General features: G+C 42.9%; 1 protein-coding gene across 1 annotated transcript in view; it reads left to right on the forward strand.

Annotated features, from left to right (window-relative positions):
- The window catches only part of WDR35 (WD repeat domain 35), a 531,383-nt gene that overhangs the window by 233,482 nt on the left and 272,816 nt on the right, over positions 1–25,085 (forward strand). The window contains exons 16-17 of the mRNA XM_086926288.1: positions 259–368; positions 18,277–18,487. Of these exons, the coding sequence (XP_086782414.1) occupies positions 259–368; positions 18,277–18,487 (321 nt within the window). The remainder of the gene's footprint in view (positions 1–258; positions 369–18,276; positions 18,488–25,085) is intronic.

The following is a 25,085-nucleotide window of genomic DNA, read 5'->3' on the forward strand; positions in this document are numbered from 1 at the left end:
TATTCATTCTTAAATGTAGCATATTGGCTACAGTACCATTCACAATATATTAACAAAGAAAATGTTGAGAAACAGGAGTACAGTCCGTGACGTTCTACAAACACATTTTACTAAGACATTGGAAAACATGGATGATAAAGGAATGTTTACTTTTGGTCCTTTTTTCTAAGTACATTTTTCTTACTTGAAAAAAATATGAGCAACATTCCCCAAAAAGTATAATAGATTGCTTTTATAAGCACTTACTTTTGTCTACAGGCACGTGAATCTGGCACCATTCAACGATACAGTCTGCCTAATGTTGGCTTAGTCCAGAAAAATGTCCTGAACTGTCGGGCCCATCAGGTGTGTTTAAACTGCAACTCAAGGTGAGTTTGAACTTTATTTTACTCTTCTTTGAGTTTTTCTCCTAAATGAGTAACATACCTTGGAGTTTTAGGAACTACAGCAAGAGCGACCACAGATAAACCTCCTTGTGTTTTTTAGGTTGAGCCTGGACAGCGCACGCGCTGCTCTGTGAGGCATGCTGTATGGAGGTAGGGACTTGAAGCTCCGCCCACTCTCCACCCACATTTTTATTGGCTTGTCATTTACCACTGTAGACTGTGGCTGTTCATTGGTCAAAAGGCTTAGTAGTCCCTTCTTGATATCGCCTTGTCTCATTTTGTAACCTCTTATGGCGACACCTCTTGTTACTTGTGTTGTTGCTTAGGCGGCTTTAATTACTGCATCCGAGCACTATTTTATCAAATGGCTTTGTCCTGCCTGCTGTTTCAGGTAGGATACTCTCTCTCCTAATGCTTTTTTGTATTTTCATAGCACACATTTGCAATACAATAGGTTTCACATTTGTAAGAGTAAGCTATTAGGATTGTAAATGACAATGCATTTTTTTTATCTGTTTTAAAAATAACTCATAAATAAGACATTGTCATTTACGATGCAAATAGCTCAAACTCATAAATGCAAGACCTATTGCATTGCATATGCTTGTTCATTCTAGAGCGAGGAAAGAGGGCCAGTGAATTATCTTCTTCCTCCATATAAGAGACTAGGATCACTGAAGTAAAGAGCTCCTGCAGTTCTCAATTCCATACATGATTAGATTATCTAATCTAGTCTTTTATCTTTACATTTGGTACTTGTAGAACTGTACTACAAGTGTCAGGATGCAAAGGATAAATCCAGACTGGATGAGCTGCTGACTCATGGATTTTATAAAACCTGAGAGCTTTTAAAGGTATTATTTTGATCAAATTCTTTCTTGAACACGACACAATTAAATGTAATTTTCCCAGTTGATTAAGAATTCTGTGCTAAGGTCACATTGTACCTATTTTTTTTATTTTTATTTAATTTTCACAAAACACCACATTGTTTCTAGTTGGTTCTTCCAGAGAAACATACATATTGGTTTAGAGGAACCTATTAAGAGTATCAGGTAGGAGTCTTGTCTGGATGTAAGACATTGTCCCTACCTAGCATTCCTTACTTCCTACCACAAAGTCTAGACCTCTGTAAGAGACCAGTATGAACAACTGAACATTAAGTATTGCTCTGAAGGTCACATTCAGGGAATTTCAAAGCACAGAACTCCTAGAGATCAGCCTACATTTTTAGTCTCTTGAACACTTGTTAATTAAGGTGGACGGAGTAAAGCTTTAGCAGGTGACTCAGGCATTTCTTCTAGCATGCTTTATGGTTTTTCTGGAAACTTTTAAGCTGATTTCTTAAGTTCACCAGTAAGTGGTCTTCTTTCAAAACTGGCTTTACGTACTCTGTCTTTCAGAGATTTAAGCCAAGTCTAGTTGCCACACTTGCATTTCTTTCTATTCACCCTGTTAGTATTTTAGGAAGCTTTGTACACACCACATTATGGCAGCCACATTATGCTGTCACAAAAGATCTCATCAGATTCATACGGTGGGTTGTGTGGAGTAAAGGTACGTATTTTTGTCTCCATGATTATTCGTGCTGATACATTCAGCCATAGATATTAATTTTGGGAGGAAATTGCACGTAAACTTAACTTAGAGCTCTATTGCTTTTTGATGGCATGTGTGTGGTGGACTTCAAATATTATGTGGCTATTCAAATGGCATGGACTAAGTGTCTGTTCCACCAAACAAAAGGATCTCAGTCTTAGATCCATTTAAACAAAGGAAGATTTCTTGTAACCAGTGATTGCCCAGCGTTCCTGTGTATTCCTATATTAAATGTTGTATCATTGGCATACAATTGTAGGAGCATCCCATTTTGTTCTGTAACCTGGGTAAAGGGGTACAAGACTCAGTGAACGAACTGAGTCTGTGGCACTCCATAGGGCACTTTACATACAGAGGAAACTGGCGACTCAATTACCATTTGCTGGATAAGATGAAGGATGTATCAGGTTTTCTCTAGGACATTTGGGTGTGTTCAGTAATTCATTGACTGGACCTTTCCGTCAAATATTCAACCAAACATCACTAGACAATGTTATGGTGCCTGATTTGGTTGTCATGTCACAGGTTATTCATAATATAAAATAATAGAATTGCCCTATATTTTGCATCATCAATTGATGTAAATCTCAACTTCGTACCTGTTAAAACATTGTTGTTTTTGTGTGTGTGTGTTTCAATTATCCTACAGTATTTCTAAACATTTTAGAAAGGTGCCCATTATACCATACCCTTTTATACTCCTTTCTCACTTTTTAAAAAATACATGACTAATGCTCAGATTACTTACTGATAATTTTCATCATTTAAATTCCTTCTGCACATTCCATTCTGTATGCCAAAGTGTGTTCACCTCAGTCAACAGGCATTACTTTGCCGAAGCCTACGAAATCTAAGAAAATCGTCTTCCCTGCCCAGACTTCACCCACTACTTTCGGAACGTTCCATGAAGTGAGACCCAAGCTCACTTCAGATCTAGTTCTAGGAGGGGCGTGGGAAAGTGTGAATCATAAGGGCTGAGGTGACGAAGTGCGATATATCAAAACCACTCTCCATTGTCTTGTAACGTCTACGTGACTGTGTGATGCACTCAGCTGAGAGACGTCTTGGCAAGAGCATGGAAAGTGGGTTTGATATGTCGCACTATAGCAAATGAACCCCTTTGAAGTAAATAGGGTCGTTGAACACCTGCCCGCCCAATTCCTGTGATGGCCTGTATATTTTCTTTCTTTATCACATATGCAGTGTGACTTTCAAATTTGGGTCCTGATGAATGCCTCCGGATCTCTATAGTGGGCCAATGAATGGCAGAAACATGTTGACCTTGATCTAGGGATATATTGTTTTAATTCCTAGCCCTCTCACATTTTAATCGTGTCTCTGTAACCACCCAATAAAAATTCTGTGGATCCAGAGAAACACTTTAAAATAACTCACTAACTTTCCTTGCACTCTGCCCCTCATTTCACCTGTATTTCATACGTCCATCTTTGAGAAACACCTTAGCTCCTCCCCTCGGGGAGTCGTAGCCCACACCACGGTGTGAGGAGGGAACCCATATGATGAAGCATGTCCGCTAACAGTGAGTGAGAGTTCTTGTCCTGAAGGAAATTTCTCCTTCTATTTCTTTCACAAACATTACACTTACTCTATCTTCTTTTCTCTTCCTCGTATAGCCGGGTGTACTTTGTGTAATAAGAGCTGTTTTTTTGAGGGATCAGTACACCCTGGCTTTTTCAGATCCTCTCTGATCCCTAGTGTGTTAATGAGTATTTGTAAGTGATTCCACCACTAATTCCTTGTCCATTCTTTATCTCAATCCTTACTTCACAAAGTCTTGATCCCACTGATCTCACAAAAAAGCCATCACTTCAAGATTATTCTACAAACTCTTAACTTCATTCTCACCATCTGGGAAGAGCAAGGTTATAAGAAGTTTAAGAAGCCCTGCCTCAGATTCACCTCTTGCATACCCAACTGAGTAAGCCCTGCTAACGTCTTTTGTAGGGAGCTTGTTTTAACTTTGTTTTAAATTGTTCTGTTCTGTTTACTTCTCGCTGCTATTGAGTTTTACTATCGCTGTTTGCACATTCGAGGGGGGGGGGCATATTTTTAATAATTGTTGGTACTTATCTTGCACTTGCACTTGGATCACGCCCCAATCCACTGTAGCTGTGTGCTGATTGCGCAGAGGGCACAGTGATCACTAGGCAGTTTCCGGTGGGCTGAGCCGGTTAGGAACTCTCATTTCCGGTAGTGAGCAGTCTAGTCATTCCGCCACCACGCTACTTAAACTGCACGGAAAGGACGTGCAGCGGACTGAGTAAGCCCTGCTAACATCTTTTTTAGGGCGTTGGTTTTAACTTTGTTTTAAATTGTTCTGTTCTGTTTACTTCTTGCTGCTATTAACTTTTACTATCGCAGTTTGCACATTCGAGGGGGTCCATATTTTTAATAATTGTTGGTACTTATCTTGCACTGGGATCACGCCCGGTCCAGCCCGGCTGTCTGCTGATTTCGCAGAGAGCACGGTGATCACTAGGCAGTTTCCGGTGGGCTGAGCGGGTTAGGAACTCTCATTTCCGGTGGTGAGCGGTCTAGTCATTCCACCACCATGCTACTTAAACCGCATTGAAAGGACGTGCAGAGATGCACAAATTTAATAAGCTAGACTCAAACCAAGGTTGCACCAGATGTGTACTGGACAAAGGATTTGGGCCTTATTAGTTTACATGCTCCTGTGATTTCGAGCTCCCTGATCAACATTTGAGGGAATTAGGCTTGGCAGCTAATATAAAGCCAACATCTAAACCAATACTGACTCACAGATGGACAGAGATATGCTGAGGTCTGATTAATGTAAGGTCACATGCAAAGCACAAAGTTGAAATTGCAGTTAGAATCCTGCAATATAACTTGGATGTGTTATTCCTAACAGAAACATGGGCAGATTCATCGTCTGACTTTGTGGTCGCAGCCCCTCGGGGCTACATTTCGTCCAGACTTGACAGCCCCATTAAGCGAGGGGGCGGACTTGCTGTCATTTACTGTGAACATCTTAGAGCCACCTTTTCCCCAGTACATAATCCTCACTATGAAGGGCTGAACTTCTCAATAGAATCAAGCCCAAAAACACCTTTAAGTGCACTCTCATTTATCGCCCTCGGGGGTCAAGAACTAATTTCATCGCTAATTTAGACTCACTCTTAGAACCTTACCTCACTCCAAAGAGGTTTACAATTTTGGCTGATTTTAACATACACCTTGAGTTGTTGTCAGAGAAAGATACAGTAATGTTTAGCAAAACTCTAGGTATGCTGTGACTCACTCAGCTGGTACATAAATCTATACACCAGGCAGGGAACACCCTGGATGGTATCTTTTCCTCTGTACCGGAAATGATGGTAAAAAATATACTTCCTATCGTTGGTCAGATCATTCCTCGGTCTAATTTGAATATCCTTCCCAGATCTCACCGGAAGCCAGTGTTGCTAAAGCACAGAGAAAATCTTTCAAAGCATGGAACAAGTTAGATATCAACATGCTTGAACCTCAACTGGAGCAGACACGACCAAGCTTGAGCAAACAGGTGTAACAGGCTGTTGAGGAATATACAGATTGGCTGAATAATGCCTTTACGGCGACGGTGCTGAATGGTAAAAACACTGAGAATCATATTCATCCCTCAGCTCCCTGGTTCACGGAAGCTCTGCTACTAGCCGAACACCTGCACTTCCGGATCCACACCGATCCCAACACCACCCTCAGAGGAACCCTCGTCTACAAACCCCCCAGACCCAGGACACAATTCAGCGACTCCATCGCCGACCTCGTCAGCACCCACGCACTAGCTTCCACGGACTACATCCTCCTCGGGGACCTGAACTTCCACCTCGAGAACAACAACAACGCCAACTCTGCCACCCTGATCGACAACCTCGACAACCTCGGCCTCAGACAACTTGTCAACGCACCCACCCACGCCGCCGGCCACACGCTTGACCCGATCTTCTCCTCAAGCCCCCAGGTCTCCTTCAACCACACCACCAAACTCCACTGGACCGATCACAGCTGAATCCATTTCACCTACAAAAAGATCGCCACCGCACCCAACAGCAGCCCCGCCGGTGCTGGAGCAAAGTTACCAAGGACCAGCTGACCACCACCCTCGCCCAGAACCCACCCACTGACCCGCAACCTCAGACAGGGGATCGACGACTGCGCCAACACCGTCGCCCCGCTCAAGAAACCATCCAACAGCCGCGCCAGCAAGAAAGCCACATGGTTCACCGAAGAGCTCCAGACCTCCAAACGAACATGCCGGATACTGGAGAAGAAAATGGCTCCACGAACAAACACCGGACAGCCACACAGCCCACAAAGACGCCACCCGCAGACATCACCAACTCATCAGACTAGCCAAGAGAACGTCCTTCAAAACCCGCCTGGACGACAACGCACACGACTGCAAGAGCTCTTCAGCATTGTGAAGGAATTCTGCAACCCCAGCGCCAACGACATCCTGCCCTCTCAAGAACTGTGCGATTCGCTGGCAACCTTCTTCCACCGCAAGATCACTGTCACCACAACAGCTTCAACACCTCGGCCACCCCTGCAACTCCAGACTCCGCCCCCCCTGTGAACACCACCCGCATCAACCGCCTGACCTCCTGGACCAAGGTCAGCGACGACAAAACACCCAAAACCATGAACTCCATCTACTCAGGATCACCGACAGACCCCTGCCCACACCACATTTTCAACAAAGCCGACGCAGCCATCGCACCCCAACTAAGTAATCAACATCTTCCTCGAGACTGCCACATTCCCAGAATGCTGGAAGCACGCCAAGATCAAGGCCCTTCTCAAGAAACCCAAGGCGGACCCCAAGGACCTCAAGAACTTCCGGCCCATCTCCCTGCTCCCGTTCCCGGCGAAGGTTATGTACAAAATCGTCAACACGCAACTGACCCACTACCTCGAGGATAACAACATCCTAGACCCTTCCCAGTCCGGATTCCGAAGAAACCACAGCACCGAGACAACCCTCATCACCGCCACAGACGACACCAGGATCCAACTCGACAACGGTGAAACCTCTGCCCTCATCCTCCTGGACCTGTCAGCCGCCTTTGACACGGTCTGCCACAGCACACTAAAGACACGCCTCCAAGAAGCCGGAATCCTAGAGGGGGCCCTGGACTGGACCACATCCTTACTCTTCTGCAGGACCCAGAGCGTCTGGCTCCCCCTTCCGCTCCGAAGCCACCGACATCATCTGTGGTGTACCCCAAGGATCCTCCCTCAGCCCGACACTGTTCAACGTCTACATTGCCCCCCTCGCCCTCGTCGCCCGCCAACACGACCTCAACATCATCTCCTACGCCGACGATACCCAGCTGATCCTTCCCTCACCAAGGACCCACACACTGCTAAAACCAACCTCCATGAAGGAATGAAGGCCGTCGCCGAATGGATGAAGAACAGCCGACTGAAGCTGAACTCGGACAAGACGGAGGTCCTCATCCTCTGACCCACCCCCTCATCCTGGGACGACTCGTGGTGGCTGACCACACTAGGAACAGCCCCTATTCCCACCAACCACGCACGCAACCTAGGAATCATACTTGACTCCTCCCTCTCCATGGCGAAGCAGGTCAACGTCGTCTCCTCCTCCTGCTACAAAACCCTCGGCATGCTCCGCAGGATCTACAAGTGGATCCCCACTGAAACAAGAAGAACAGTAACCCAGGCCCTCGTCAGCAGCAGGTTGGACTACGGCAACGTACTCTACGCAGGAGTACCGGCCAAACACCTACAACGACTGCAATGCATCCAAAACGCCTCCGCCCGAGTGATCCTCAACATCCCTCGCCGCAGCCACATCTCACCCCACCTGAGGAACCTACACTGGCTCCCTGTCGAGAAGAGGATCACCTTCAAGCTACTTACCCACGCACACAAAGCACTACACAACACCGGACCAGCCTACCTCAACAGCCGACTCAGCTTCTACACCCCCGCCCGCCAGCTCCTTTCCGCCGGCCTCGCCCTCGCCGCTGTACCCCGCATCCATCGAACAACCTCCGACGGCAGATCCTTCTCCTTCCTCGCCGCCAAGACCTGGAACACCCTCCCTTACCACCTAAGGCAGACCCAAGACCTGCTCACCTTGAGAAGACTCCTCAAGACCTGGCTCTTCGAGCAGTAGCTGCACCCCTCCCCTCAGCGCCTTGCGGCCCCTTATGGGTATGTAGTGCGCTTTATAAGTACTCTGATTGATTGATTGATTGATAGAGGAACACAATGTCGTAGACTGGAAATGCGCTGGAGAGTGAACTATGAGGCAGAGGAAAAAGATAGCTATAAACATGCATTAGCCAACTATAAAATCTTACTAGCTACCGAAAAAAGGATCTTCTTTACTGAACAGATAGAATGCTCCAAAAATTCAGCAAAACAGTTATTTCAGGTGGTGAAGAAGCTTACAACCATACCAAATAGTTCTTCATCAGTGAACAGTCAATCCTTATGTGATGACATTGCCTGTGTATTTAGGAATAAAGTCAATGACATATATAACATCTTCACTGCTATTCCTAACAAGGCAGTCGAAGTCCCTCCCATCACTGAGACCCAAAAGAATGAGTTGTTGATCTTCTCACAAGTATCTAGTGAGTTGGTGGGAAAACTTATTCAGGAAACTAAATCGGGATCACCATCAGACCCCTGCCCCCGGCAGCTTTGAAACACATAGCATGGGAGGTAAGCCCATTTTTAACAAATATTTTTAACAATATGTTCCTATTGGGCATTTTCCCAGCAGTTTGGAAAGATGCAGCCATCCTTCCTTTATCAAAAAAAGCAATCCTATATACTTCCATAACCAGTAACTATCATTCGATTGCTAGGCTCCCTTTCCTCGCAAAAATAGTCAAGAAAATAATGAATATCCAACTCACTCAGTTCATTCAGGAAAATTAATTACTTGACCCCTCTCAGTTTGGTTTTCGCACTGAGACAGCTCTTATCAAGGCCACAGAGGAGATTAGAGCAGTGATGGACAAGGGTGGCGCCGCTGTGCTGATTCTCCTCGATTTTTCAGCGGCCTTTGATACTGTACACCATGATATACTGCTTCAACGTCTTAAACACATAGGGGTCAAGGACCTTGCCCAGTATTGATATCATCGTTCTTAAAGAATAGAAAGCAGACAGTGTCCCTTGATCGGTTTCAGGCAACTCCCTATGTATTGCCATGCTGGGTCCCTCAAGGTTCGTCGTTAAGTCCTACTTTGTTTAATATTTATGTTTCAGAACTTGCACCTTTAATACAGCAGTTCGGTTTTAAATTGACATCATATGCCTACGACACTCAGATTGTTGTTGCGGCATACAAAAATACATTATCCCCAGCAATGCAGTTTCAGCACTGCATGAGGGAAATCAGCCTCTGGATGGGAAGACATTGTCTAAAGCTGAATTCGGACAAAACCAAAGTGCTTATCTTAGGTAATCTTTAACCGGAATGGGACGGACTGTGGTGGCCAGCCGAATTTGGACAGACCCCTAATCCAGTAGAGCAGGCCAGAAATCTTGGAGTATTGATAGATAATGAACGTACCTACGCCCAACAAACTAATGCCACAGTCTCAGCCTCTTGCTATCTGCTCACAAAACTTAAGAAGGTTATGCCTTACATTCTCTTTGATCTTAGGAAAACAGTTGTAACTACCTTGGTGCTGTCAAAGTTAGTTTATTGTAATGCTCTATATCTTGGGTTACAGAAACAACATTTGAAGAAACTTCAAATGGTGCGGAATGCTGCAGCCAGGCTCTTATTGAATATACCCAAGTACCAATCAACCAAAGAAGAAATGCAGAAGCTCCTCTGGTTGCCTGTGGTGCAACGTATTAAGTTTAAGTTACTCTGCCTTGCCTATAAAGCAGTAAATAGGACAGGACAGGTGCCTTTGAAAGACCTCTTCTCATGGTATCACCCAGGCAGACAGTTAAGGTCTACAAATGCCAGATTATTGTTGGTACCAAGGATCAGAACTGCGAGTTACAGAGGTCGAAGTACTGCCTACTGCGCGGTCAAATTATGGAATACCCTTCCTGTTAATATAAGAGAGGCCAACTCTCCTTTCCTTCAGAAAAAAATTGAAAACTTGGCTGTTTTAAAATTAATCCTTTCCCTTCCGTTCTTCACAGGGTTTGCGTTCCAGTCCAGCGCCAAGACATCCCAGGGTATTCGCACGCTTTAGAAGTTTCATTAACATTAACTTCATCTATGCATCAAACGATGGCATGAAGAAAATGCATCAGGTATCATCATCACTACCCTGCTGGACATACATAGTATTTATGACGAGAGAAAGGTCATAATTCAAAAATATGGTCTATATCATCTTCCATTCTACTTCATATCAGGAAATCAGAGGGTCAGAATCCCACACCCTTTCTCTGGAGGAAGGCAATATCTCAAGCAAGCAAAAAGGGATGGGAATGTCTCAAGCAACCAGAAAACATATCTGAATTTAAACTCATTAAGAAAGATACATTATCTTCTTATTTCTCTTGTTTTACATCCTCAGTCAGTGAGGGTCTTAAGGTGAATCAGAATCAGGACAACCTCAGGCAAGCTTTTCCCATTCGGAGTCCAATCCTGTCACAGAAATGTACACTGCTAACTCCTGCAGGCAAGAAGACCTTGAGGAGAGATAGAACTACATTAACTAATGCTGATTTCATTGTTTTTTATTAAATTTTTTATTTGTGCTTCTCACTGCCAGTTTTTATTTCATGGCTAATCTTACTGCTCAATCCAAGAAAATGGGCAGTGGTACAACACTGAATCAAATGGTTTCTAGACCTCCAACATACATTAAACTTAGCAAACATATCAAAGTTAATATGCACTACATGGTAATATAAAAATGTATTTGAAATTCAATCACATAACTTATTAGTACATGTTAAGATTTTCTCTGAATATCCTCAGATCTTCTGGGACTGCCCGGAGAGTGACTCCAAAAATACATAGAGCACGTTTGGACGGTAGTTCCTTTAGCTTTTTGGTTGCCATACTTTGGAATCCACTCCCTTTGCACATAAGAGCGGAATCTTCTGAAGTCCTATTCTGGAAAAAACCGAAGACCTATTTCTTCAGACAATCCTTAGGTTATTAGTCAATTTTGGGCAGGCTCTACTAGGTTCGCAGTTGGATTCCAGCATGGGGGCACTCTGAATGGAGTAACCAGGAACTTTATAAATTCCTAATATAACATAGCATAACAAGTGCAATGACATGTTTAATAAAAGCATCTGTTATTAAGACACAAAATATGTGATTATTCTTTCTCAGCTTCCATATTATGAAACATATTGTTAAACACTCCATGGCTAATAAATCCCTGAGACAATGGAGTTAGGAAGAATAATTAGGGCTGGTTTTCACTGAGTGAGTAGAAGGATATATATTCCTCCCGTCCGGCTTGACCACTAACAAATTAAACAGCAAGCAAAGTTTTAATGAAAAATATATTTAATGTCATTCTACTACTCGTAAACTACATCAATGAGATCCCTGTACAACTAGTAATTGTTGGAGGAGACGATACTGTGGGATAAGCTTATATTACTGGAATGCTCATTGCTAAAAATCTTCTGGAATGAAGTTCTTCATGCAATTGATTTCATATTTGAAACAAATATCACTCGATTTCAGGTTAAGCCCTGTTGGGCTCCCAAATTATCTTACCTTCCTATTATGGTTACTGTATTAAATTGGGTTATTGGTTAAGGGGGTGGAATCCCCACTCGGGCAACAACCAAAATCCTCAGCAGGGTAAACCACAAAAAAGTCACTAAGTTAAAGTAATAATTGCTTAAACCTCCGGTACCTTGCCACAAAGCAGTCCGGATTGAATTATAGGCAAAGTGTAAAGTACTTATGCAGCACACAAACAGTAATAAAGCAAAAATACAACATAAAGAAATCGTAAACCAATGTAGAACAATAGTCATTTTTAATAAATAAAATGACGCCCGAACGACAAAAATCCAATCAGTAGAACCGTAGATGTTCAAATTAACATTTTCTAGTGAAAATAGCATCTAAAGGCACAAATCGCCACTCACAGTCATTCGGTCACATTTCATTGGGGAAAAGTCAGGCCAACCGCAATAGATCACGGGTTGGATTCAGGGACCAAATTAGTCCTGCTGAAGAGTTACCTTCTGAGTCCGGGGCAAAGAGGTCTGTCGTTGTGGAAGAGGTAGCGAGAACCAGGGAGAGCATCGCGGATGGTCATCGTTGTAGCGCAAAGAGCAGGTAGGGGTCGCAGGCTGTCGTTGCTGTAGCTTGAAGAGCTGATCAGGCGTCGTGGACAGTCGTTGGTGGAGCTTGGCATTAGTGGTTACCGCGGGCAGTTAACGCTGTTGCGCGCAGTGCAGATCTTGTGTTGCTAGTGGTCTCTGTAGCATGAAGAGCAGGTCTCAACAGAGCTTCATGTTTGCGGTAATGTTCGGGGCAAGGGGCCCGGTCACAGTCAGGAAGAGCCAAAACCTCATGATTTCACAATTTTCTTCTTTGGAGGAGCTGATGCCAGCCAAGGGCCCAGATTCTGGAGGGCACCTCTTGGGGATCAGAAACTCACTCCAGCAGAGGCCTGCATGGCTCAAGCTGGACCATTTGCAGAGCCTGTGCAGCAGGTCCTCTGGGCAGGTGCAAGGAGTCCTCCGGAGCTTGTTGTGTCCTTGTCTTTGTAAGCCACTTAGCTTAGCCTGGAATTAAGTTATGCTTTCAAGTCTTCCTATTTAGACAGTAAGGCAGTCCTCAAGCAGCAGGGCAGTCCTCTGGCAGCAGGGCAGTCCTTCTTCTCTAATGCCCACAGGTTCATGAATGTTCTGAAGCGTGTTTCTGGAGGTCCAGTATTATAGCTGGTGCCAACACTGGCTCTGTAAAGGTCTTCCTGTTTCCAGGTCAAGGCTCCAAGCTTCCTGGTGGTGGCAGAAGGCAGGGCAAGCCTGGTGTCAGATTCCATTGTTTGTGCTTCAGGCAAGGCCCTTTGAAATGTAATTATGGCCGGGTACCAATCCTCCCTCCGTCATCCTGCCAGTGTGGCCCATCCTGTCTACACGTAAGTCCCCTTTGTGTTACTATCTGGAAACAATATACAAACCCAAACAGCAGAGACATTCACAGTCAACTGACTGGCCAAAGGCACCTGTGGTTGAGATAACAAAATGCCAACTTTCTAAAAGTGACATTTTCTGAATTGTGACTTACAATCTGACTTTACAATTAAAGAGGATTTTAAATTACAAGTAATTTGAGTCTAAACAGTATATATATGCCTTACAACAGTGAAAAATGACTGAGTTTTTCCCTGCCAGGACATGTAAAACATATGTAGACATGTTCTATTTTCTAAATACAGTGCATCCTGCACTATGAGCCGTTACAGTCTGCCCCAGGGGTGACTTATAAGTATTAAAAAGGAAGGTTTAGTACTAGCAAAAGGTTTATTTGCCAGTTTGAAATGGCAATTTAAGACTGTGCACACAGTCTGCAGTGGCAGGCCTGTAGGCATGTTTTACCAGGCTATTTTAGTAGGTGGTACAATGTGTGCAGCGGTCCACTAGTAGCATTTCATTTACAGGCCCTGGGAACATGTAGTGCCTTTACTTTTGGACTTACAAGTAAATTAAATGTACCAATCAGATATATGACAATTGTAGCAGGTTAGCAGGAAAAAAGCTTTTTCCTAATGCCAACAAAATCGGTTCAGCAATGGAATGCAACAACATTTAGGGGAAACCCTGCCAAAATGGCCAGTTTCCAATGCACACTCCAGGGTAGGCAGATTTACTTGACATCATGCACAGCACGTCAGGGTATCGCCTCTAGATATCAGAAAAAATACATCCCTGATAGATGGAACTGGTACTTTCAAATCTAAGAGCTTTTGGAAATGTAAACCTTGGCATTGGAAACAGAACAAATAGGGGAGAAATGTAAAATGTATTGGGCATTATTTCTGAAAAAACTGTCTCAGAATTCCGTAAATACTGCAAATAATTACAACACAAGAATCTAAAATTCCTTGAGAAAGACAGGGGGTCTAGACAGTTTTAGTTAATCTTAATTGACATTTTTATGTGGACCCAAGTAGGCAAAAGACTACATTTGTATTGATGCTTTCAGTGCATGTGGAGTTGCATAAGAGCAACTTTGCGCCAGCCAGATTTAACCATAAAGAAAAGCATTTGTTGCTGTCATGCACATGTGACAGACAAAAAGGTAATACTCTGATGCCCTTCCTGATGTACTATTAGAAAATGAGCCATTATCACCCAGTGAAACCAGTTGTTGCAGGCATGCTAACCTACCAGATGACTCACGGTTGTCGAAGAAAAACACAGACGTGGAGATTACCATGCTGTGCAACTGATTCATAACACAAGAGGGTATGTAACTTTCATGCCAAGTCTATACGAATGGAAACAAACTGATGGAGGAATCAAATAAGAAATTGGTCAGAAACCATAATGTCCTTAAACTGTCTGGTTTTCATAAATATATGATAAGTTGTAATATTGGTCCATTTGGTTCGTTTGTTGAGGAAGGCCATAAATGGGTGTTCTCCTGATGAAATCCAAAGAAGACAACCACATTAAAGTTTTCTCTACTGTAGTGTCACGCTGAGGGCTCTGTGTCTTTGCCACTTTCCTTTATTGTGTTTTATATATATTTATCCCCTGGTAGCAGCACCATGACCTTTCTAATTGAGCCTGAAGGTGGTGATTCGCATATGGTTAGCTCAACCTCTTTTTGTTTTCTGCTTATAAATGTTTGTTTTGGATGCTTGTTTAAAATTGACTAGATAACTTGATATAAAATTCTATGGCTAAAGAAAGTACGAGCCTAAGCTCAAACCATCTAAGTTTATATAAACCTTTTGGCAAATTCTAAAAACAAGCTAAATGTGATGACACAAATTAAGGAAGATTCTTATGAAACCAGCCATTTTACCTAGCAGTGAAAGAATCAAACACAGCCAAAATATCAAATATGGTTTTGATATTTCCTGATTTTCTACAGTTTATAAAATAATTAAACAAGACCTAAACATGCTTCTAAACCCTGCAACTTTAGACCAAAGATCACAAAACTGACAAAAGAAACAAGAAGAAGAAACAATATTTGAGTGGCATCCCTAAAGAACAAAACTCAAGCAGGATAATGTTAGTCCAGTCTTTCTTACTGCTAGTTTGAATAACAAAGTTACATTCATGAAGAAAGAAAATGACTGTCCCTCTCTTTTTCCTTTCTTCGAATGGCATTTAGTTTGTGGTTGTGCAGGTGTTTGTTCAGTGTTTTTATGTTTTCACTGGTGAGGACCATTTCTCTATCAGTGGGGTTTTATCAGTTTTTATAGGTTTAAACCTAAAACCGAACAGCCTAATTATAATACAAGATAATTTGTCAGTTCCATTTATTCATTCCTTCATTTTAGCATTTATATAATGATATAGCAGTCATTGTGGTTGTTATGTCCATTAGATTTCTTACCTTCCTTCTAAATATGAGGCATGATGATACAAACATAAATTTGGATAGTTGAGCATAATCTAGATTGGTGTTAAAATGTATGTGGTACATTTTATTTTTATGGAACTCCGTGGCTGTTAAATTAGTAAATAGAATATACTGAAACAGACATGATTGTTTAATTTGAGGAAAAGACGAGTGTTCATTGAGCTGACATTTGTCTCGCAATTATATTCAAAGATCTTCCACAAACAGATATTATATGAAGGTATTTGTTCATAAATTCCCGGACCTGAATGAATCCCAAATCAATACGTAAGAAGAATGGAGCTTCAACCTAATATGTTCACAAATATTTTTGTAACCTTTTCCAACCATTAGTGGGAGCTATTTCAGGACATGGAATGTGTAAGAAATTGGGTTATTTGTTAAGAGCAGTGGAAGCACAACTCAAATAATACAATCCTTGTCAGGGTGAACCACAGGAAGTCACTAAATTACCTGTGTTTAACCCTTTGGTAGCTTGGTGCATAACTGTCAGGCTTAACTTAGAGGCAATGTGTAAAGTATTTATGTAGCACTGAAGCAGTAATAAAGTGGAAACGTTACAGAAGAAAAATCTTATAAAAATAAAATGACACCAAAATGGCAAAAATCCAATCAGTAGAACCCGAGTTATGAATTGTTAATGTTTTAGGTGGAACTAGCACCAAAAAGCACCCTGCGCTATTTATTCGAATGTAAACAGTATTTCTCAATCTGGTCCCAAACTGAAGTTAGCACTTGTTAAGTGTAATAAGGTAATACATTGTTTGTCTATGGGAGACATAGCCTAAAACCAGTGAAAAACTACTTTAGGAGCTTTTCCTGCAAGGACATATAAAACGTAAACCCATATAAGCCTCTTTTTAAAATGCTATGCTCCCGTCCCTATTAGCCTTTGGGAGCTACTTTAGGGGTGACTTATTATAAATATTAACAAGCATTGGTAAATGCATTCGGTTTCGCCTATGTGATTCATAATAAGCAGTTTTTTGTTGTAAGTTGTAATATACATTACTGAAAGCCTGTTAAAGTGTTATGACTTGTTTATGTACGCTAAGGCAGTGTATTGTGCTGTTACTAGTGGTATAGTGCAGGTAAGTAATAGGAACATTTTGAGAAATGAAAGGGAAATAATAGAATTAATTGATGTAAAAACAATATTGTGTGTTTAGAGGAGTTCTGGCAGCTTTTTGGCCCGGGCCATCCAACCTGCTGCACCATTCCAGTCATGACCCTATTATCTGTAAGGTAACTGCACTTGTGAATGTTTGTATAATAATAAAATATTGCAATATTTGGTGTTTAGAAGGGGCTCCTAGAGCTTTAGGCCCCGGTGTCACTGCATCTTCTGCACCATTGAAATCATGACCCTAGTGCCTGCAAGGTAGCTGCACTTTTGACTGCTTATTTAGTAGTTAAATATAGCAATATTTGGTGTTTAGTGGGGTGCCTAGAGCTTTTGGCCCTGTGGCTACTGCACCTGCTGTACCATTCAAATCATGCCCCTATTATCTGTAAGGTAACTGCACTTGTGACTGCCTGTTTAGTAGTAAAATATTGCAATATTAATAGTTAAGTATAGCAAAATTAGGTGTTTAGTGGGGTGCCTACCTGCTGCACCGTTCAAATCACTCCCCTATTGTCTGCTAGATCAATTGTGTCTTGTTTAGTAATAACATTTAGCAATAATACAGGTTTAGTGGGGTCCTTAGAGCTTTTGGCCCCAGTGCCACAGCACCTGCTGCACCATTCAAATCATGACCCTGTTCTCTGCAAGTTAACTGCACTTGTGGTTGCCTATTTAGGAATAACATATAGCAATATTAGGTGTTTAGTGGGTTGCCTGGAGCTTTAGGTCCCGGTGCCACTCCACCTGCTGCACTATTAAAATCATGACCCTAGTGCTTGCTAGATAACTGCACTTATGACTGTCTGTTTAGTTTAAACAATACAGCAATATTAGGTGTTCTGACAACTTTTGGCCTGGTTCCACTGCACCTGCTGCACCATTCAAATAATTACCCTGTTGCCTGCAAGATAATTGCACTCGTAGCTGCCTGTTTAGTTGTAAAATATAACAAAATTCAGTGTTTAGTGGGGTGCCTGGAGATTTTGGTCCCAATGCCCCTGCACCTGCTGCACCATTGAAATCATGACCCTGGCTCTTGCTAGATAACTGCACATGTGACTGCCTGTTTAGTAGTAAAATATAGCAATATTTGGTTTTAGTGGAGTTATGACAACGTTTGTTCCCGGTACCACTGCACCTGCTGCACCATTTAAATTAAGTCCCTTTTGACTCAAGGTAACTGCAATTGTGACTGCCTGTATAATAGTAAACAATAGCATTATTAGATGTTTAGAGGAGTTCTGACAACTTTTGGACCTGGTGTTACTGCACCTTTCAAATCATGACCCTGTTTGCAAGGTAATTAGACTTGTGACTGCCTGTTTAGTAGTAAAATATAGCAATTTTAGGTGTTTAGTAGGGTGCCTAGAGCTTTTGGTCTGGGTATCACTGCACCTGCTGCACCATTGAAATCATGACCCTGTTGTCTGCAAGGTAACAGCAATTGTGACTAGTTTGTCTAGTTCCAAACGTTCATTCTGTTTTGTGTATATATGTAGGATAAAACTATGTACTGTACTACTGCTTCATTTAAGGTTTCTGTAAATAAAGGAATATTTCTTTACTTCCCATTACTCCTAAACCTTCTTATATTCCTTCAGCCGCCTTGCTATTATAGATATTTCGGGAGTTGTAGCGTTCCTGGATTTGGAGGCGCGGATAACTGACAGCTCGGGACAACAAGTGATTGGAGAGCAACTGAAATTTGAACGCAAAGATGTATGGGATATGAAATGGGCCAATGACAATCCTGATTTGTTTGCCATGATGGAGAAAACAAGAATGTACGTCTTTAGGAATTTAGATCCAGAGGTATGATTATTCATGATAGCATTCCTTGGGAACATGCATTGTTATTTTCAGCTGTGTGACAAATTGATGGGCAAGATAATTTGGAGCTCACGTATATGAAATGAATGAAACTGATTTGAGCAAAAATTGTAAAGTGGGTGCAGACATTTTTCTAAATCTCTTGGTCACTTGTTTAAATGTTTACTTGAATTTGAACATGTTGGGGTTGAAGAACTTTGAAAGACTATCTGCTAATAACTTCTAGCCACAGAGTACTTACCTTAGAATAATCCCCAGGCGTCAGACTAAATGCAGACTTTTTGTGAGCAGCACTCCTGCGTGCCAATAGTTGGTGTTGTTCGGCCCTGCGTGGTATCATCTGCATCTTTCACACCAGCAGTGACGTGCGCTCTGCTATATGGGCACCACCCCAGCTCGCCAATGACAGTTATTTTCTTTCTGCCCCAGTCAGCACAGATCTGGAAAAGATACTTTTTAATTGACCTTTTATCAACACTTTTGTCGAAGTTTTTTAAAACTTTGTCTCGTGGAGTGGCAGGGATGTTTACGAAGAAGGCAGGTTTCAAGCCCTGTGGCGCCCGTCACTGGCAATTGTCGGTGACTGATCCCCACTTCGTCTGCCTCTAGTGCCTCGAGCACGATCATGATGCCAAGACCTTTGCCGATTGTCACACTATGCATGCCAAGGCCTTGAGTGGGCGGTCTCCGAACCACCTTACTGCTCACGTGCGATGCCGTGACTATCGATTCCGATCGAGAGGAAGGTCCAGGGATCAGTCGCAGAGCCACTTCAAGCACTTGTCGTCACAGTCCCTCCGTTTGTGGGACCTACCCTAGGTGTTAGGATAGGTCCCACAAATGGAAGAAGAGCAAGAAGTAGAAGAGGTCTTCAACTGTACCGCATCAGTCAAAGTCCTCCTACAAGAAAAGGGAGTGTCGGCATTCAAGGCCTGGCCATGATTGAGCCAGTGCTTGGCCATCTCCGAGCCTCCCTGGGCTTCCAGGAGCTGAAACGCCCTCTGCCCAACTTTGGGAATTTTATGAGACCATGAATATTTGGGCCACCCATCCCTGCTGGAGTGCCTTAAGGCCCCACTGGGTCAGGAAGGGCCCCTACAGGTCTACCGCCAGCACCACACGTGCTTGTTGGAGCCATGGATGGCTCCACTGCCGACGTTCCTGGCGGTGATGTCCCATACTCTGATTCAAATACAGATGGGTATTTTCCGATGGCGACTCTGGTGCTGACTGGGGAAGACCACCCAGGCCGGAGCCTGTGCCCTATTCCTTTGGGCTGGGACTTGAGGATGATTGGCGGGGCCACTTGACCTTGATGAATACCAGCCCTTAGATGTCACTCTGAGGATACCTACTGTGAGGATCTCACTGATGCCAGTGGACTGGATACCTCCCTGGATACTGGCTTGGTTTCTCATCCTACTGTGGCTACGGAGAAAGGAAACTCATTAGCTATGATGGTGAGTAGGGCAGCCGAGGTCCTGGACCTTCAGCTACCCACTGTGGCTGTCAAGACCAATGTCTTGATTATGGTGCTGCAACCAGGAGTCCTCACATCTGAACAGCTTCTCCCGTTTAATGAAGCCCTCTTGGATGTCCTACTTGGGACCTGGTCGAAGGCCTGTACAGGTGCCTCTGTGAATAGGGAACCCTAGTTTCCTCTTCACCATCCACTCCACCCCAGAGATCTTGCCGATGCAAGCCTCCACTTCCAAATTAAGTCCTGATGCATTCCCTACCACTCCCCTGGACAGGAATCCAAGAGGTTCCATATCTTGAGCAAGAACATTTTCTCTTTCACCAGAGTTGCACTGTGGTCAATGAATACCAGGTGACTTTTGGGCCGATTCTTCCACTCAATCTGGGACTCAGGTGTGCAGGTGATGTCTATGGTCTTGGACAATTGCTAATGGTATAGACGCAGATAAATTCGCCATATATTGTGGGCTGGATGAAAGTCTGGGGGCAGAGTTGTTTTATCGTTGGTTGCCTTACAGCGTCACGCCTGGCTGAGAACAATTGGCTTTCTTCTAGGATATTGAGGGCTCACTCATGGACATGCCTTTTGATGGCTCCCGTCATTTTGGAAACAAGGTTGGCTCAGTGCTGGAGCGCTTCATGGGTAGCAGAGCTACGGCCAGCTACTTGAAACTTTCCATTGCCCCTCGTCAACCCCTGTCCGCCTTCTGCTCCTTTCATGAAAGGGGCTCCCAGCCGTGTCTCCAACTGCCCAGCAACCGCAGCCAGCAGATTTCTCAGTTCTTGTATGGCTGAGGACACAGCATTCACAGGCCTCGTGGATCAGGTAGCCAAAGGTGGACCAAGTGCATCACCCTCCACCTCCCAGCAGCTGCATCCTCCACCAACCCCTTTAGTTTGCCCTTATACCATCATGGGCATCCAGTTGTAGGCGGGATACACCATCACCATGCACCACTGGAGGCTGATAACATCTGACTGTTTGGTTTTCCAGATTTTCCAAAGGGGCTACTCCCTTCCCTTTGTGACTACCCGTCCACCTTTGCCACCTTCGAGCGACAAGCTGACTGAGAAACACATCTCATTACTCCACTAGGAAGTGCAGGCTCTTTTGGCCAAGGGAGCCATAGAGAGGGTGTCTGCATCAGAAAAGGCTCTGGTTGCTATTCCCGCTATTTCTTGGTGCCCAAAGTGGACCGAGGTCCTTGATCCTATCCTAGACTTGTGCCCTCTCAATTTCTTCTTCAAAAAGGATAAATGAAAATGCTCATGCTCACTGAAGCCTTTTCTGCCCTGGATCTGGGAGTCTGGATATTAGAATTGGACTTGCAGGAAGCATAATTCCACGTTTCCATCCAACCTGTCCACAGACGTTACCTGCGGTTCACGTGAGCCATGAGCAGTTTCAGTTTGCCATGCTCTCTTTTGGCCTTACCAGCATCCCTGTGATGTTCACCAAGATGATGGCGGTGGTTGCAGCTCATTCGCGGATATCAGGGGTTCCAGTCTTTCCCTATCTCAATGGCTGGCTTTCAAAGGCGGGTTCGCTCAGGTGGTAGTCTCCCACCTTCAGACTGTGGCGAACCTCCTGCACTCGCTGGGGTTCACTAGGTTATGTTATATACATTTATAGAGTTACAGACACAAGGGGGTACACCCAGACAAATCACTAGGAACTGGGTAAAGTGTGGTACAAAGAACGAATGGCCCTAGTGGACATCGTTTAAAAATACTATAGCATCACCTGTAGAAATCATTCAAAACAATTTAAGAATGAATGCAGTGCATTTATTCAAAAGGAACACATATTTTCTGGTAATGCGGCAAAAGTACATGTCGACAGGTTAAAAACAAAATTCAATTCAAAAAGGTGTCCCAATGGGAAAGGAAAGATAAGTGCACCTTAGTGCAAAAGTGAGGGTAAGTGGGAAAGGGAGGGCAGTGGCAATATATACATCTGAATCATATGAAATGACAATCCGACCTATAATGAATGACCAATCTGTTTACAACACCATAGTATACAGACGCATGGAAGACCTAACACTGCTGTCCACAAAGGTAAAAGCAATGTATAGCTGTCAACGTTTCGACCCTGGGGGATGAATGTAGATAGCTTGAATTCATAAAATAGGGTCTTCATCAGGACCAACTATGGGACACCTAGGAATAATTAAAGGGCCTTCATTAGGTACAAGTGATGACACCTTGAATGAATGTTAATCATTGTTCGCAAAATGGGCAAGGAAAAAACTTTTACCCTAGAACCACCAGGAGCATATGGTGGTGAGTGGAAAGTAGATGGGCCTTCAGGCTCCAAAATAAGGAAAGGACATGGAGTATTGGTCTGGAAAAACATACAAGTAAAATTCAGCATACATGAAAGTTATGGGCCTAATAATGGTCAAAACGACTGAACTACAGTGGTCCCCAGACATAGTGATAAATCACTTACTTGTTGGCAAAGGATAAGTTCTTAGGCGTGAATGAATCAAAGTCCCAAGCATCTAAAAAAGAAGAATAAGACACAATGAGTGTGTTGGTCTCCACCACCTAAAAGTGAATGGTTTTAAAATACAAAGAATCGTCGCTTTGGACTGAGCCTCAGTCACATACTTGCAGAGCGCGACTTGCATCCGTCTCAATACACTGAAGACGGAGCACTGAGCCAGCAGACAGTTAAATATCAGCTCACACGTCTCTGAAGCATGCACGCGTTGTGCTCTGGCGAGAAGCAGCAGAATGCTGCTCATACAGAGCCACTGCATCACAGGGAATCCTTCACTGGCAGTTTCAATAGGGATTGCCTCCCTTCTGAAAACCTGGTGTGTTTGAAGGATGTCCTTTCTTCATGGGGCATCTGCACATTGGACCTGTGGTGTGCGTAAAACATTGTGCGCATTGTTTACAAAATATTACAGACCCATCCTATTACTGTTCGGGCATAATAATAGTACCAAAATAACTCGAGAAGAGTATAGATAAACAGAAACCTCGGATCATCGAAGTAAAGGGCACACAAATGAAGTAAATATACATAGCAGTCATAGAACGGGTAGTTGGGTACAAAACATCTGATAATCTAATAAAGATACAAACAAATGTGAATACATATGAATCATGTTTCGCAGTGGTTGAGTACACGACATCTCGTATATCAAAGGTGTAACTAGTCTTTGAATAGCTAAACTTTTTGTCAAGATTCATTCAGAATGTTCAACAAGATGACTAAGATGTCACTTTATATATGTAGTCAGACACAATAATTACGATAAAAACAAATAGTATACACATTTGTTGTGACTGACTACCTAATTTCTCCAAAGTGATTAATGTACAAAGACGTACGTGCAACATGTTGTCTGCTCCTGTCGATTAGGAAATGATATGGCAATACCCAAATCATCTGACAATGTGTGGGCCAGAGGTTATTGACCTGAGTTAACCAAAATAACATGTGGCCAAATGCATGGACGCATACTACTTTACTGAATAATGCCTAAAAACTCCATACATACGGTATAATGATGCATTATTGTTAAATGAAACGCAAAGGAAAGAGTGGGGGTGACGACAAGATCAGGAGCACGAACAAATGTGAATGATGATGATTGTACAAATGCCAAAAATTATATCAATGTTGTTAATCTCTCAAGTCATGCACTAACGGAAACTGAAATAAATATTTTGAGCAGAGGTCTTGGGTTTTGTCCAAATGCTTAGCCAAATTTTACCTCTTTACATGTGAGCTGTTTTAAATTCACAAGAAAACTTAAATTACATAAATTCTTTGCAGACAGACAGAAAAGGGCATCTAATCTGACTAATTTAGAAACAACAGAGACCACTCATTAAATAAGGGACGTAAAGGCTATACAACTGTTGATGTCCTTACATGAACAGGAATCAGCCACATGTTTGCAAGGCTTGACATCAGAACTCAATCTGAACACATTTAGTGACACAGATAGTGGTCTGAAAGTGAGATCCAGATTCACACCTCAACTCTCTGGTCCTAATGTGATTGATACCTTCCAGGAACTAGTGTATGGAGACTTATACAAACTTAAAGATAAGCTTGGGTCCAAACACTTTAGAGCTAAATACAATCTATCCCTTGACGAAAGAAAAGCCCTTGCAATCTTGCCAGTGATACCTCCCTTGTCATTCTTGAGGCAGACAAGGGAGGGAATGTAGTCCTCATGAATAGGGTAGATTATATACATGAAATAGATAGGCAACTTGCAGATCAAACTACCTATATTCAACTAACAGGTAACTGTTACATTAATTGACAAAAGGAGAGGGACTTATTTTTGATGCAGAATACAATATCTCTAGAACGAAACACCAACTAATCTGTGTATGTACATACTGCCAAAAATTCATAAGCAAGGCACCTTCCCTCCAGGAAGACCCATTATTTCGGGGATCAATTCCCCAACAGAAAGAATATCTGAATACATCGATATGTATCTCCAGCCACATGTCACTAATTTGCCCACCTACATCAAAGACACCCAAGCCATCAGAAATAATAACACACAATACCCCCTAGCAGTACACTTCAATACCACACCTAACCCTAATGAGTTATTAAGACTAAGTTTTCATGGAATTGATACTGTTGATACTGACTTGAGGGGTGGAAATAGGGTGTCCCGCTTACGCAAGTTTGAAAGTGCCTGGATTATCAAACTACGGGCAGTGGAATGCGGGATCAACATTGACAAGGAAATGTATACATTTTTATGATCAATGCTGTATAAGCCATAGCCCTTTACTTTGATGCCACGGTTTGTTTCATTTTTGTAAGACATTGTTGTTTTTACGCACAATCTCCTATAATATTACTAACCGCATGTAATGTGGTGCTCCTCTATTTATTTCTATTTGGTAATGGTTTCTATCAGGTATATCCTATACGTATATGGTAATTGTTTTGAATTCATAATAATCTATTTCTACTCTCCTTAAGTAGCTTTCTGATAAGCATCCAGTCACTCTACTCTATATGGTATCTATTCACTAAGAAACCTGTGAACTAATTGGTGGATCCTCATTCTATAAAACCATTTAGTCCAACTTCTTTATATGCATA

This window comes from Lissotriton vulgaris, chromosome 6 (genome assembly GCF_964263255.1).
Source record: "Lissotriton vulgaris chromosome 6, aLisVul1.2, whole genome shotgun sequence".
Classification (NCBI taxonomy): domain Eukaryota; kingdom Metazoa; phylum Chordata; class Amphibia; order Caudata; family Salamandridae; genus Lissotriton; species Lissotriton vulgaris.